The sequence below is a fragment of the Muntiacus reevesi genome, chromosome 4, assembly GCF_963930625.1.
Source record: "Muntiacus reevesi chromosome 4, mMunRee1.1, whole genome shotgun sequence".
Lineage (NCBI taxonomy): Eukaryota > Metazoa > Chordata > Mammalia > Artiodactyla > Cervidae > Muntiacus > Muntiacus reevesi.
Genome location: NC_089252.1, coordinates 112,943,879 through 112,959,102, shown reverse-complemented (window position 1 = coordinate 112,959,102; position 15,224 = coordinate 112,943,879). Strand labels below are relative to the sequence as shown.

The following is a 15,224-nucleotide window of genomic DNA, read 5'->3' as shown; positions in this document are numbered from 1 at the left end:
GGGTGATTGTTGAATCATTCTTAAAACGTCTCTGTAGAATTCAAATTCTAAATAAGATTTTAAAATTAAATATTTTGAGGAATGAGTCACAAGAGAGTGAGTGTTGTTAACTAAGTATGCTCCTATGATACTAGCTTTAGACCTTGATTTAGTTGACCACCTTATAGTTTTAGAACAGTGAAACCGTCTCCCTTACGTGGCTCAGAATCATTTTCTATTCACTCATTCCAAGACTCTGGGAGAAGTCCAGCTCCATGTCCCTTGATTTTGAGCCCAAATCTCTCTCTGTTGGGGAAAAATATTTTAGTGTTTTTGGTGTGTGTTCTGATGAAAGAGGTTATTGTGCCCCCACCCCCAAGAATTGAAGGTCTAACATTGTATATCATAGAACCTTTATTATTTTTTCCTCTATATTCTTAGAAACGTACATAACGCCCGTGCTCTAGTTATAACACCATTTATAGACATTTAAAATGCATCTTCATTTATAAATATTTTACATTTGGTCCATAGAACAGATCATTTTACTAAATAATACTGTAATTTTTTTAAAACAGGCTCTGTATATAGTTTGAATATGTATATATTACATATATTTTTTAATATAGAGATAGATTTACTTGGTGTTCTGAGAATAAACCCTTATTGCAAAAACAAAAAAAGCATATATGATAATACAATATCTTTCCCTCCCCAGGGCAAATACTAAAAAAAGTTACACGTATTCACAGTTCTCACAGTAATTGTACGACACGTAATATTGTGCTATATATGTGGGTTTGGATGGAAATCAGTTAAGGGATTTCTTGCCAAACATCTCACTTAGATTTGCTTACAAACATTATTAAATACGCTGCATTTGTCTTCGAAAGACTTGTTCTTAGTTCCAGAGTGAAGAACAAAGAGAAAGTTAGAAGCCTTCCTGCCCTTATTTTAAAGGAATTCACGCCAAGGCTGAGGGGGTGGGACCACGAGACACAGAGAAGGGTTCCTTTTGTTCTAAACCCTATAATTTAACAATACATATGCATTTCGATCCTGGATTCACCAGTTGGCATTTGGGATGCCTTAGTGATGAGACTATTTTACAGATGACTTCAGGAAAAGCTTGTGAGATTTCCTACACAATATCAAATGAGACCCTAGGTACCACACGTGAGGATGAATGTACATATGTGTGCATTTCTATGCATACACGGACTTTTTTTTTTCTCTACAAGAATGTGTTTGATATTCTGAGGGTAATACCTTATTGCAAGAACTGGTATGCTGGTCACTTCTGGATGAGGATGAAAGATTTAAAAAAACCCACAGTCACAGTTATTTACCATAGTTATTAAGGATTAGTTGTAAAACACAGCTCGTGAGTTTAACTAGCTAAGGAGTACAGGGCACGACGTACGACTTGCTACACGGGAACCCATGTTCCCAGCAAATGAGAAGCTGTCGAGCTGCTGGAGCTTGCAAGAAACTGTCTTCACTGGATCTGCCACCATCACCACCACCACCGCGGAGCCCAGCTCTGGAAAAGAACACTGCCTCCCAACGAAGCAGCTTTAATCTCGGAAGCACTTGGGGAGGGGGTCTGGATTAACACCAGCCCCTTGGTTACTGGGCTGGTGGATTTTAGTGGCAGCGAGGAGATGCCCACTGGGGAATTTCACAGGAGGGGAGAGGGCAGCAGGCGTGACTGGGGCGGCCGTAAGGGAGACGGTTCAAGAAGGAGACAGTTAAGACCACTGGATCCGCTTTGCAGTCAAACACAGAGCCTCACCTTCATTGCCTATGGATGGTTCTGTGCTCGGCAAAGCAGGCTGGCCTAAGAAAAGGGCTCCTGGTTAGGAAACGGCCCCGGCGGGATCAGAGCCCCTCCACCACCAGCGGTGGTTAAAAAAATCAACTGTGCTTTGCAGCCATTTCCCGAGGAGCAGGGGGTTTGTCTGGAAGGGTCACTGTTGGGCCAGGTGCCCTCAGAACAGCCTGGCCAGGGGTGTGGAAGGCGGTGGGGTGCGGGGTGAGGGGGGAAGTAGGAAGCTTAGTGCAGAGATGCCCGCTCAGTTGGGTGGGAGGGAAACAGGGTACTGGATCAGCTGCCTGAAAAAGCAGCTCTGGGAATGCTGACGGACCTGCCGGGGTGGGCGGGGGTGTCAAGCTGCCTCGGGAAGGAGAAAAACAGAACACTGAAGCGCTGGCTCCCTGCTCTTACTAAAGGTGAGCTCCCCCTGGAAATGCCCATTATACAGAAAATAGCCTTTTCACGCACACAGAGCAGCATTCCTGGCAGAACCCAACTCCTGCCAAGCCGGAGATAACAGTCATGGGTTTCGGCAGTAAGAGAACAGTCAGGAATTAAAACTAAAAGCCAGGAGCCCACAGCCTCGCCGCTTCTCCCTGGCCGGCGGGGTAGTAAAAAAGATCTATGATAGCAGCCACACAGGCCGATGCTGACGGGGGAGGAGGGAGCCGGGTTATAAAGGTCACCAGCCCGCGAGCATCTGCTCCTCCCACGGTGGGAGCCCCCCCCCCCCGACCCCGGGGGTGTGACTGTCCCCACCTCCCTCTGTTCGCCTGCTGATGGTGTCTGGACTCGCCACTCGAGGTAGGTTGAGATAGACGGTATCTTCAGACATCAAGTGGTGGTCACGCGCAGCCGGGGCGGGGGGTGACAGCATGGGTGGGCGAGGCGCCCCGCACCCCTAGATGTAGGCCTCTTTGCTGGCTGAGCCGCTGGCCTGGGACTGCTCCGGACCGTTCTCCGGGCGCACGATGTCTTCACTCGGCTGGATCATGACCTGGATCCGCTGTGGGCGGCAGAGCAATTAGCGCTAGGATGGCGGGAGGCTGGCTTCTCCTTGGCCCACCCACTTTCCAGGTCCCTCCCGCCTGCTGACCTGCAAGACGGGAGCTCCCAGCCCCCTCCTGCGCCTCTGCAGAGGCCCCCCGGGGCCACGCCCACCCCTTTCATGTGGGTCATTGTAGCAATTCCCCTGCAGGTCGCAGCACCCCCTCTATTTTGGTTCTTGCCCCTCACCCTTTTCATTCTATTCTTGACACCCCAGCCCGGGGTTGGGGGGGATTAGGTGAAAAGAGAAGTCTTTTTCTACCCCATTTCACCAAAGCCCTACAAGGCCCCACAGGACCTGGTCCCCCCATCCCCGCCTCCGCCCCTTCACTGCAGACCTCACTATTCTCCCTTCACCCCCTCACTTCCTCCACTCTAGCCAGGCAAGCCCCCTCAGCACTGAGCGAGGGCCCCTGCTGTCCCCGCAGACTGTACATCCTTCCTTTCAGATGGTGACATAGCTCGACCTGTCTCCTGAGGTCTTGGCTCACTGATATCTCCTCAGGGAGCCCTTGCCCAGCACCCCCTAAACCCCCTTTCTCCACATTGCTCATCCCCATCAAGCGTGACTTTATTTAACTGTGGATCTTTTCTCTCTTAGAATGTATTGTCCATGGTGGTGGTAGTTTAGTTCCTAAGTTGTGTCTGACTCTTTGCAATCACATGGACTTGCAAAGCCAGGCTCCTCTGTCCATGGGGATTCTCCAGGCAAAAATACCGCAGTGGGCAGCCACGTCCTCCTCCAGGGGATCTTCCCGACCCAGGGCTTAGACCCATGTCTCCTGCATTGAAGGCGGATTCTCTACTGCTGAGCCTCCGGGGATGCCCGTGAGGATGGGACTGCGGCTCAGGGCTGAGTCCCCGGCACTGACCGTGGCATCTGGCACAGCATGTCTGCTGACGGGGTGTGACTCTGACTCACCTTCTCTGCACGCGCCGCCCCCCATCCTACCCCATCAGCATCTGTCCTCAGAGGAGCCTTCCTGTTTCCTGACCACCTTCTGAGACTTAGTAGAGAACTGTGGGAGACAAAAGCCTTGGACGTGGAGTTGGAAGAAAAGGCCGTAAGGGCCCTGCTCTGCTAATGCCTGACCGCAAGGGGTGGAGAAGAGGCTTCTGCCACGTCTTCCCTGTGCGGCAGACCTGCAGCCCCTCCTGCCGGCTCTGAGTGGGTCTGGCAGGTACCTCTTGGAGGGCAGCCAGGCTGAGAAGTGCGGATCCAGGTCCTCCCCAGCTGTGGCCCTGCATCCGTCCTCGGTGAATCCCCCAGCCCACCCTTACTCCATCAGTGTCTCAGCTCCTGGGCCTCCAGCACAGCCTTGTTCACTCGAGGATTCAATATTATTTAACGAAGAGCTGCTATGGACCTGGCATGTGCCAGGGGGCCCCCGCTAGGGGCAGCGTGCTTTTCATGAGGTCTCGAGTTAGGCTCTTAACACATCTGATTCCACCCTTCATGGCTCTGTACAACCCTCAGGATAAAGTCCAAAGTTCTTGTCCTGGTTTTCCAAGCCCTTCAAGATCTGGTCCAACCTTCTTACATCCCCAGCCTCATCTCTCATCACCTCCCTGCATGCCTCCCCTCTCTACCGGCCAGCGACACTGATCCGTTTATACCCCTGGGCCTTTGCACATGCTTCCTATCCTCTTCCGGGGACATGCTCTCCGCCTCTATCATTTATTTTATATATCTACTCTTTTCAGATCTGCTTCTCTTATAGGTTATACAAACTATTGAGTATTGTTCCCTGTGCTACGCAGTAGGTCCTTGCTTATCTGCTGTATGTACATTACTGTATATATGTCAACCCCAACTTCCTTATTCCTCCCCTACTTCCTTTCCCCTTGGTGACCGTAAGTTTGTTTTCTTTGTCTGTAGATCTTTTTCTGTTTTGTAAAGAAGTTCGTGTGTATCTTTCCTTCCTGCTTCTCCTTTTAAGTGTGGTTTGTCCGTAGGCCTCTTCTTTGTTGCCCCCTCTTCCAGAAAGCCTTCTCTAACCCCCCTCAATGCAGGCAGGGCTAACCCGTCTCCCTGGTTCACCCCAATCGTGACCTCTGACACTCCTGTCGTTGGCTAGCGACCTGTCTTCTCCCCGGGCCGACTGTGCTCACAAGGGTGGTGGTGGCGCTCAGCACAGTACAGGAGCGGCCCAGCGGCAGGAAGGGTGAGGACCGGGCTTACCTGCTTCAGGGAGCCCTTCAAGGTGAGGAACATGTAGGCCATGTATCCGGGGATGAGGACCATGGAAGACAGGGCCATGAGCCAGCCCACGCCCTGGCCCCACTTGGGGAAGACGTAGCTCCCCATGGTGAGAGGGGTCATCTGCACAGCACTGAAGATGAACACACCCTGCGGAGGGGGAGAGGGAGGGCCAGGCGGTCACCCAGACTGGACTGCCAAGGCCCTTCCTTCGACCCTGAAGGTGGCAGGTCCACCGCACTCCACCCCTGCCCTGGCGCTGCCCAGGGCCCCCACAAGGGCCAGCATCTTGGGAATCCTGCACCCGGGGCCACTGCTAGGACATAAGCCAACTTCGTGTAGAACAGAAGCCACCATCTCTGAGAGGACCAATAGTAAAAGGTGTCTTCTCTGTGACAGCCAATAGAAAAGGGCCTCTCTTCTGGGAGAGCCAATAAGAAAAAGGCATCCGCTCTGGAAGAACCAATAGTAAAAGGTGGTTCCTCCGGGAGGACCAATCGCAAAAGGCCTCCCTTCTCCCAAGTAACCAGTGTGCCAAGCAGAACAAGGGTGGGAGGTCACCCCCAGCCTGCCGTTGGCTGGGTGCCCTTGTGCAGGACACAATAAATGCGGTGGCCCTGCCCCACTGCAAGGCTCTGGGTGGGTGGTCCCTCCCAGGCCAGTTCCTGCCTTAGTTTCCCCTTGCAGGAGAGAAAGAGGGATGCTGAGAATGCGGGGCCTCCCCGTGTGGATGGTTTGGCTTCAGAATCAGGCCAACATGGTTTGAGCCTGAAGATGGTAGGCTCAAGTGGTAAGATGCCCACTGGGTGAGGCTGGCTGGTGAGCCCCAGCCACCGCAGCAGTGAAGTAGGGCAAAGATAGCTGCTTTGCTGAGGTTCATGAAGACTCCAGGGAACAGAGGAAATGCTCAGCACAAATGGGAGAGAGCAGTATACCGAGGGAATAGAGGTCTGGAGCCCTTCCATCTGCCTTTGGCTCCGGAAGTTTTTCTCTGGCCCTGAGTCACCCCAGGGTCCGGTCTGGCCCTGCCCTTACCGCCACAATGATGGGGGTGAAGAAGGACCAGCAGAGCTTCCACCAGATGCAGGGCCTGGAGCCGACCATCTCCTGGATGTTGTCATAGAACCGGTTGACGCCTGTGACAGGTGGGATGAGAGCAGGAGGGATAAGGGAGCAGTGGGGACTGCGGCTCAAGGCCCCGACCTGCTGCTTCCTCACACTGCGACCATGGCCAAGTCACCTAACCTCTCTGAGCCTCAGTTTCCTCGTCTGTAACACAGGGCGAATGCTCCAGGGTAGGGGGTCCTCGTTAGCTAAGCTCTCAATAACCAAAGCCCCCCCGGCAAGCGGGGCAGTCACCTGAAGGTGAAACCATCTACCACCACGAGGACGTACCTACAGGAAGCAGCCCCACCTTTCAGGTCCCTCCCACTCAACATCTCTCCCAGCAACACCTTCAAAGCTTTGCTGGGCAAAGGAGGTTTTCCCTGCTGATCCGATGCATGAGCGGCTAATGATAAGACTGCATGGAAGAATTGCCGGTCTTGCAGAAAGAACTCTGCAGAGGTCCTGAAGTTCACGAGAGTGACACTGGGTGCCACTCAGACTTAAAAGCAAAGTCACTGATAATGAGGACCTGGAGGGTCAGACCAGGTGGAGAGCAAGAAGGGAGAATGATGAGGAGGGTGAGGTGGCAGGACTACGGGGACCCCCAGGGACCCAGGGGAACACTTCTTCCAAAACCACCAGCTTGCTGTGACAACCAAAGTGCCCAAAAGGATAGCTTTTTCACTATCAGGCAGTTGAGTCTAGAAACTCAGACCACAGAATCAACAAACAAAAATCCCCATGTCCTGCATTCTTTGTTCTATGATTTATCATTGCTGTTGTTCAGTCGCTTAGTCACGTCTGACTCTCGCATCCCCATACTGTAGCAGGCCAGGCTCCTCTGTCCTTCACTATCTCCTGGAGATTGCTCAAATTCACGTCCACTGAGTCGGTGATGCTATCTAACCATCTAATACTCTGTCACCCCTTCTCCTCCTGCCCTCCATCTCTCCCAGCATCAGGGTCTTTTCCAATGAGCTGGCTCTTCGCATCAGGTGGCCAAAGTATTGGAACTTCAACTTCAGCGTCAGTCCTTCCAATGAATACTCAGGGTTGATTTCCTGACTGGTTTGATCTCTTTGCAATCCAAGAGGCTCTCAAGAGTCTTCTCCAGTACTGCAACTTGAAAAGCAACTTGAAAGGTGCTCAGCCTTCTTTGTGGTCCAGCTCTCATAACCGTGCATGACTACTGTTCTAAAACAATACATGCTTTTAATTATAGCTTAGCTTTTAAAAAATATTTAACTTTAGAACTTATTTTTATAGTTTTACATTTCTTTTACTAGATAAAATTTCAAATAAATCTTTGATCCCAAAATTTATGAAGAAATGTTGGCTCCCATTTTAAAGGAGTTTAACTCAGAGTTCAGTTCAGTTCAGTCATTCAGTCGTGTCCAACTCTTTCCGACACCAGGCCTCCCTATCCATCACCAGCTCCCGGAGTTTACCCAAACTCATGTCCATTAAGTCGGTGATGCCATCCAACCATCTCATCCTCTGTCGTCCCCTTCTCCTCCTGCCCTCAATCTTTCCCAGCATCAGGGTCTTTTCAAATGAGTCACCTCTTCGCATCAGGTGGCCAGAGTATTGGAGTTTCAGCTAAGGTATCTTCCAAATATGGGATGTCCTATGCTAACTTCATTGAATTGCTGTGAGGACCAAATAAATTAATGTATGGGAAAGGTCTGGTGTTCAAGCTGTATTTGCAGAATGATGACTGGAGAAAGGATGACTGAATGGATGAATGAATGAATGAGGGAGGAGGGGTTGGTGCTTACCATAAAACCAGGAAATGGAGACACATTCAAAGAACACGAGGAACAGCAGGCTCATGCCACTGGCGGAGTAGTAATCGAAGAGTTTGAAGACATAAATGCCCCCCTGCAAGAGCAGAAGAGGGGAGAATGGGTCCCCTTACCCTGGGGTCCAGTGCACTCAATTCAGGGTCAACACAGGCTGTTCAGGTTGGGGTTAGGCTACCCTGCAGCAAGGCCTGACAGTAGATTAGAGCAAAGACAGGGGGCCTTGCGGCCCTGCAAGGATGTAGGTGTGGACTCTGGGGACTAGGAATAAAACGTCTGAGTGGCGGGCAGAAACACCCCATTTCTGGGAAGGCTGGAGGGCAGAAGAGGAACTAGTCACTCGAGCCACATGTTCACAATGTCAAACGAGTCGTGTCTCCCCCCATAAGTTCTTCCATAACTTAAATAAGACCGTAGGGGACTTCCCTGGTGGTCCAATGGCTAAGACCCTGAGTCTGCAGTGCAAGGGGCCAGGGTTCGATCCCTGATCAGGGAATTAGATCCCACATGCTGCAACAAGCATTCACATGCCGATCCCGAGTACCTCAACTAAGACCCGGTGTGGCCAAATAAATGAATATTAAAAAAAAAAAAGACCGTAATGTAACACATAAAAAGTAAAGATACATAAAATAAAATCCAAAACGTATTTGGAACATCTTGCACAATCTGGCTCTGCACCCTCTACCTAACCCCCGACTCCGTTACCTCCGCACTGGCTTTCCTTCTGTCCCCCACATTCACCAAGTCCATTCCCACGCCGGGGCCTCTGCACCTGGGTGCGGTCCTCCCCTGGTGAGACCTCTCCCCCGGCTGGCGCTTCCTCACCAGTGAGTTTCCGCTCAGCTGTCACTCCCTGACCACTCTGTCCCAGGCGGCGTCCCTCCCACCCCCACTGCTCATTTTGTCCACTCTCCTGTCTTGTTCTGCCACGTTAACTGCAGAATCTGCAGGGTCACGCCAGACCCACAGCAGGTGGTGAGCGACTCTGAAGAATGGAGTAACAGAGGAACAATAAACCTGGGGCTGAACAGCATCTGGATCCAGGGAAGGCTTTGTGGATCATAAATCAGACCCACGGGGCTGTGTTCACAGCTTTAGGCTCATTTGTATTTATCGAGTAATTCCTCAGTTGTGTGTCTGTCTTCCAACTAGACTGGGAAGCTCTTTCTTTAAAGAAAAAAAAATTTATTTATGTGTTTGGATGTGCTAGGTCTTAGTTTAACTGAGGCACGTGGGACCCTCAGTTGTAGCGTTCAGGATCTAGTTCCCTGACCAGGGATGGAACCCAGGCTCCCTGCACTGGGAGCTCGGAGTCCTAGCCAGTGGGCCACCAGGGAAGTTGCCTGGAAGCCTCTGAATGCAGAGACGCCTGCTCACTCTCCGGATACAAACAGGAATGTGGAAATGAAAGGAAGGGATAGCATCAAGTTCCAAGGCCCAGCTCCAACCTGACTCCCCGGGTTAACTCTGTGAGTCTTTCAGGCTGAGTCCTGCATTTCCTCCTCCAGGGAGCAGTCGCTGGGGCCGCATGTCAGGTTGAGGAGGCTGTGTTCTCATTTCCCCCTCAGCGTCTGCATCTCCCATCAGCCCGGGAGCCCCTTGAAGGCAGGAAGCCTTCCGAGTCACGGCTCAGGGCCTGGCACAGAGATGGTGCTCGGCGAACACACGAGAGGAGGCACACAGGGCCTGCCAGGGGCCCCAGGCAGCAGCAGCAGAGGCGTGCCGACGCGCTCACCTGCGTGATGTTGGACAGGCCGATCAGGTAGGAGACGAGGCAGACGGCGGCGATGAACAGCTCCCTGCGGTTGCGGAGCAGCCGGGGGTACTCGTCCACCAGTGCGGTGATGAAGCCCTCCACCGTGCAGAACTGCGGTGGGGAGTCGGAGGTCAGCGCCCCGGGCAGCCCCAGCCCCCCAGCCCCCCCAACCCCAACCAAAGCCTGACCCTCGGGCCCGGCAGGGCCAGGACAGCCCGGGATCCAGGCCTGACTCTCCTGCCACCTCCCTCCGTGACCTCAGAGGGCCTTCCCTCTGGGCATCAGTTTCCCCATCTGGAAACTGGGCAAGGTGGCTGACCTGTCCCTCACATCTCACATGCTGGAATATTCTAGGGGGTCTGAAACTCATGGCCATGTTCCCGGGACCTAAGTCAGTGAGCTGCTCTCCTGGCTTGTTCCTGGACCCGGGAGGCTGGAAGGGGCTCCTCAAGGTGCCAGGGAGTGTGTCCTCACCTGGCTGTCAATGCCCAGCATGAGCAGCATGGAGAAGAAGAGGATGGCCCAGAGGGGAGAGATGGGCAGCTGGGTGACTGCCTCCGGGTACGCCAGGAACGCCAGGCCGGGGCCTGTGGAGGGAGAGGTAGAAGAGGAGAAAACACAAGGCCCTGAGCACCTGCGGCCGCCCCAGCACACCCGCCTCCTAAGCTTCATCCCATCTCACGCTCAGAGTCTTCATTTCAGTGAGTGTTGTCAGCCTCCCTTTCCAGACAAAGGAACAGTGTGGGAGGGGGCTGGGAGGGAGGCAGGGGGGCTACAGGGTTGGGTTCAGAGGCAAGGGGACCGGTGAGACGGAATGAGCGATGGCAGGGGCCTGGCTAGCGGTGCAGACAGTTCCAGGTGCAGAGAGCGGGGGCAGCTGCAGAGACGCTCGGGAGGCAGAGTGGGCAGGTCCTGGCTTTGGTTGGTTTGAGGGAAGCACCAGGATGCTGCTGGGGTTTGGCCTGGGCACTGGACACTAGAACCCTTTGTTGTGATGGGAGCACAGGGTATAAGGCTCAAGGAGTTTAGCAGTTTGCGTTTGAGCGTCTCCTTGGAACACAGGAGACTGCCACCTCCCTGGGGTGTGGCTCTGGAAAGCGGGCAGCTAGGAAGCTCCCTTCATGGGCAGGGGAGATTAGGACCTCAGTGAAGAATGCTCTTTCCACACAACCTGCCAGCTCTCCACAAAGGGAATGGACAAGTCACGCTGCCTCCCTGAGCCTCTGCCGTGAGCACAGGGGGCTGCTGTCCTTGGACCCTGTAGCAAGGAGGGCTGCGGGGGAGGCACACTCGATGCCAGTGAGCCCGGGGGGCGGCCACGGTGGTGATGGCGAGGAGGACGGCAAAGCCTGTGCAGTTGGCCCCTCCCCCCAGCCCTCACCGGTGCAGGTGCTGACCTGAGGCCGCCACGTCAGCAATGGACCTCTTGGTGACGTGGGCCATGAAGCCCACGATGGAGAAGATCACGAATCCGGCGAACATGCTGGTGCAGGAGTTGATGCAGCAAACGATGATCGAGTCCCTGCAGAGAGGGAGGGGCGGGGTCAGGAAGGGTGGGGCTGGTGGAGGGTGACCCGTGGGCAGTGGTTATGGAGTGACCAGGTGGACCAGGGTATTTGGGAGCTACTGGTGTGCCCACCCCCAACCACCAGCGCAGGGGCAGAACCAGGAGGAGTGGCCAGAAGGCGCTGGCTCAGGGATGGGTGGAGGGCTAGGGGAGGGGTGTGGCCATGGAGGGGGTGTGGCTGTGAATGGGGGCGTGGCCGGGGCGCAGAGGGTGTGGCCACAGGTGGGCGTGGCATGAGGGCGTGGCCATGGGGTTCACCTGTAGACGTTGTTGTGAAAAGAGTTGTAGCTCCCGAGAGCGATCAGGGATCCCAGGCCCAGCCCGTAGGAGAAGAAGATCTGGGTGGCGGCATCCAGCCACACCTGTAGGCAGAATGATTTAAAAAATAGCCAAAATTAGAATCACAGCCAGAGTGGCCCCAAGACCTTTTACGCTAATCGCCTCTACCAGGCAGCACCCGGAGTTTACAAAAGACAGTCAGAGACATGCGATGTTGTTCAGTTGCTAAGTCACGTCCGACTCTGCGACCCCATGGACTACAGCACGCCAGGCCCCTCTGTCCTTCACTACCTCCCAGAGATGGCTCAAATTCACGTCCATTGAGTCGGTGGTGCTATCTAACCATCTCACCCGCTGCCGCCCCCTTCTCCTGTTGCCTTCAGTCTTTCCCAGCATCAGGGTCTTTTCCTGGAGACCTGCGATAACTTACCCTAAAGCTGGTATGGGGACTTGGGACTCGGGTGTGTTCTTAACTCAGTGCGGGCCCTCCAGGAAGGCCAGGAGGTGAGACCAGGAGAATCGCTCACCTCGGAGTCCGACAGCTTGCGGAAGTTGGGCGTGATGTAAAAGAGGATGCCCTCCTTGGCCCCGGGCAGCGTCACTCCACGGAAGAACAGGATGATCAGCATGATGTAGGGGTAGGTGGCGGAGAAGTAGACCACCTGCGAGGAAAGGGGGCAAAGGGTCACACCCCTCCAGCACACCCAGACTCTCCCCCTCCCCACTTTACCTACATCCACACCTGCTCTGGGCTTGGTTCCGGTTCATCTTCCTCCAGGAAGCCTTCCTGGATTCCTAACCTGCCCTGCATGGCCACGTTTCTACAGCCCCTCCTTGGTATCCGAATCAAACAGGTCGGCACCCATGTCTTCCCTTTCCCTATCCCTCCAGTTTTTAAATTTTCATTTAAAGTATTCAGGTAATAAATGTTTGACAAGGAAATTTTAAAATTCCACATGAACACACACACACAATTAAAGTTCCTTTCAACAGCCCACAGAACACAAGTTACATGAGGGTCAGGACTTGTGTTCATGTCTGTTTTCCCAGTGGCTAGAATGTCCATGGTATATAGTAGACACTCAGTAAGTGCCCAACAAATACATGAGTGCATCGATGTTAATATTTTAATGTCTTCTTTTGAGGCTTCGCATATATGATTCCATTTTCCTACAAAGAAGGCTCAATTCTATACCTGTCTTTTCGATTAACATGCTTAGAGTTAAAAAGCATACAGTACAAACCACTTTGTTTCTTGTGTTGTATACTGAATGCTGTTTGATTGCCTCCTAACACTGTGATTTTTAATTATACAAAACAGTCCCTTAGGAGGTCCCGCCACCCGATGGTCCAGGAGCCACATCTACCCTCTGTTTTGCGATGACTCTGCCCAGCCCAGGGGAATCTCGAGAGGCCCTGGCACTGTGCTAAAAGCATGACACGCACTGTTTCCTTGAATCCTTACAACTTCCCAGAAGGTAGGTAACGTTATTATTCCCATTTTACAGGAAAGGAAACCGAGGAGGCACCGAGTAATGAAGGGACCTGCTTAACTCAGAGTTGGATGAGGTTCCCTGGAGCTGACTCGTCACCCAATGCAGAGATCCCCCTCTGAAAACCCATCCCCCGGAGGTCCCCACTGTGCAGACCCCTTACCTTTCCCGTCCAGCCAACACCCTTCCAGATACAGAAATACACCAGGATCCAGGCGATGGCCAGGGTGATGGCCAGGGGCCAGCGGATCTGACCTGGCTTATCCAGCCCGTCTGTCATCTGGTGCATGTTGCGCCTGGTGGAACACGGGAGGGAAGACAAAGTCACATGGGGCTGGCGGGGGCTGGAGTGACCTGGGGGTGCCCAGGGCGTGGACACGGGTGATGGCTTTCTCCGTGATGCTGCTGACAACTCTGATCACTGGGCTCCAAGAGCTGGGCAGAGACTGTGTGCCAGTTAAACTAATGGGGACAAAGTGCTGTGTGCTCAAGGGTCCTGCCAGCGCCTTCATTCAGCCTCCAGGATGGCTCACCTGGGTGTCTGCGGCGGCCTTCCAGCAAGACCCCATCCCCTCTTCTGCTCTGTCCCCACTCCAGCCCCAGGGAGCCTTCTAATGTCTGATCATGTCCCTTTTCTGCTTGCAGCGAATAGCTGTTGTTCTCACAGTTATTCTTCCCGAGTGACACCCCCCCCAACCTCATGGACAGCCCCCTGCACTTACTCCCAGAACTCCACCACGGCGCTGGTCATGTTGGTGGTGTTGATGACGCTGTAGTTGGAGAAGCAGCGGTCTGTGTTCCAGGAGTTGTCACACTGTTTCCACGGCAGCGTCTGCAAAGACACAGCCGCACAGACAAGCCCCATAAGCCCCAGGAGCTGACAACAGTGGTCCCAGGACATACCGTGCATCCTCATGGTTCGCCGAGCCGCCTCACGCCATCATGTCAACTCCCTTCCCAGAAGCTGCTGGGTGCTGGTCATGCTGTGCTCCCCATTTTAGAGATCAGGGAGGGGCAGCAACTTGCTCAAGATCACACAGCTCCTAAGCGTCAGAGCTTTACACTCTTGAAAACCAGCTCTCCAAGCTGCACCATGAGGTCTTCCACGTCCACCCTGGGGCTACCTCCCAGCCACATGACCATGGGTAAGTGACCTCACCCATCTGAGCTCTGCACATCAAAGTTAACAGCAAACATTTACCATGCTTGTTCTTTGCTGGGTACAGTTTTAAGCACTTTACACGTATGTATTCCTTAAGCCTCATACAATCATGTGAGGTAGGTTTTACTTTAAGCCCCATTTTGTAAACAAGGGCACTGTGGCTCAGAGAAGTTAAGTGTCTTTCCTGGAGCTGCACAGCTGGTATATACTAGGGGTCAGGATTTGAACCCAGGCTGTCTGGGTCCTTATAAGACGGGCTAACAATGCTATGACTTTTGGAGAGACCAGGGCAGCTGAAGACAAACCATGCCCCCCACCCAGAGGAATGGCCCTGTTAGGGGCAGAATGGTGGTAAGTGGATGGAAGCGCCGGTCTGGGTCTGGTTTCTTCAGGGCGGGGACAGGCCAAGGGGCCACTGACCGTGGTGAAGGAGTTGTACAGGTAGTAGATGGCCCAGGAGATGATGACGATGTAGTAGATGTTCAGCCAGAAGGACAGCACAGCAGCGGCAAGACCCACACCTGGGAGCAGACGCACCAGCGTGATACACGTTTAGTAAAGTGCTAGCAGAAACCGGCCCGGCTCCTGTCACGGGTGCTGCTTTCCTCGACATCGCCAATCTCACTAGACCCCGGAGCGAGGCAGGGACTCGGCTAAGGTCACACCCACGTGGCGGGTGAGGGAGCTGGGACTTGCTGCTGGGGCCCAGCCCAGGCTGGAGGCAGGTGAGGGGAGAGGGGCTGAGGTCAGCCAGGCAAGCACGACCCTCCATGTGTCCACCTGAGTGTCCGTCAGGCACCGAGCAAGGAAGTGAACGGTCGTACCCAGCCCCTGCTGGGGCAATGAACTCGCAGGACAGGGCGGGCTGACATGGGGTGGGGCCGCTGGCTTGGGACTTCTGACCATCATCACCAACAGTCACCTTCCTCCAGCAAAGGCTCCTCTCTATCCAGACATGACCTGACAGCTCCCTCTGTCTGGGGCCCGGAGGTGGGGGCAGGAGCATGACCACA

The 15,224-nt window shown here is 53.7% G+C and overlaps 1 protein-coding gene across 1 annotated transcript in view; it reads right to left on the bottom strand.

Annotated features, from left to right (window-relative positions):
• Positions 1-423: 423 nt before the first annotated feature.
• Positions 424-15,224, bottom strand: part of SLC6A1 (solute carrier family 6 member 1) — a 39,751-nt gene continuing 24,950 nt past the window's right edge. The window contains exons 5-16 of the mRNA XM_065935416.1: positions 14,632-14,732; positions 13,772-13,881; positions 13,213-13,345; positions 12,084-12,218; positions 11,536-11,639; positions 11,108-11,232; positions 10,185-10,297; positions 9,690-9,821; positions 7,928-8,030; positions 6,078-6,178; positions 5,025-5,192; positions 424-2,801 (exon numbers count right to left, since the gene is read on the bottom strand). Coding sequence (XP_065791488.1) covers positions 2,697-2,801; positions 5,025-5,192; positions 6,078-6,178; positions 7,928-8,030; positions 9,690-9,821; positions 10,185-10,297; positions 11,108-11,232; positions 11,536-11,639; positions 12,084-12,218; positions 13,213-13,345; positions 13,772-13,881; positions 14,632-14,732 — 1,430 coding nt within the window. The 3' untranslated portion in view covers positions 424-2,696. The remainder of the gene's footprint in view (positions 2,802-5,024; positions 5,193-6,077; positions 6,179-7,927; positions 8,031-9,689; positions 9,822-10,184; positions 10,298-11,107; positions 11,233-11,535; positions 11,640-12,083; positions 12,219-13,212; positions 13,346-13,771; positions 13,882-14,631; positions 14,733-15,224) is intronic.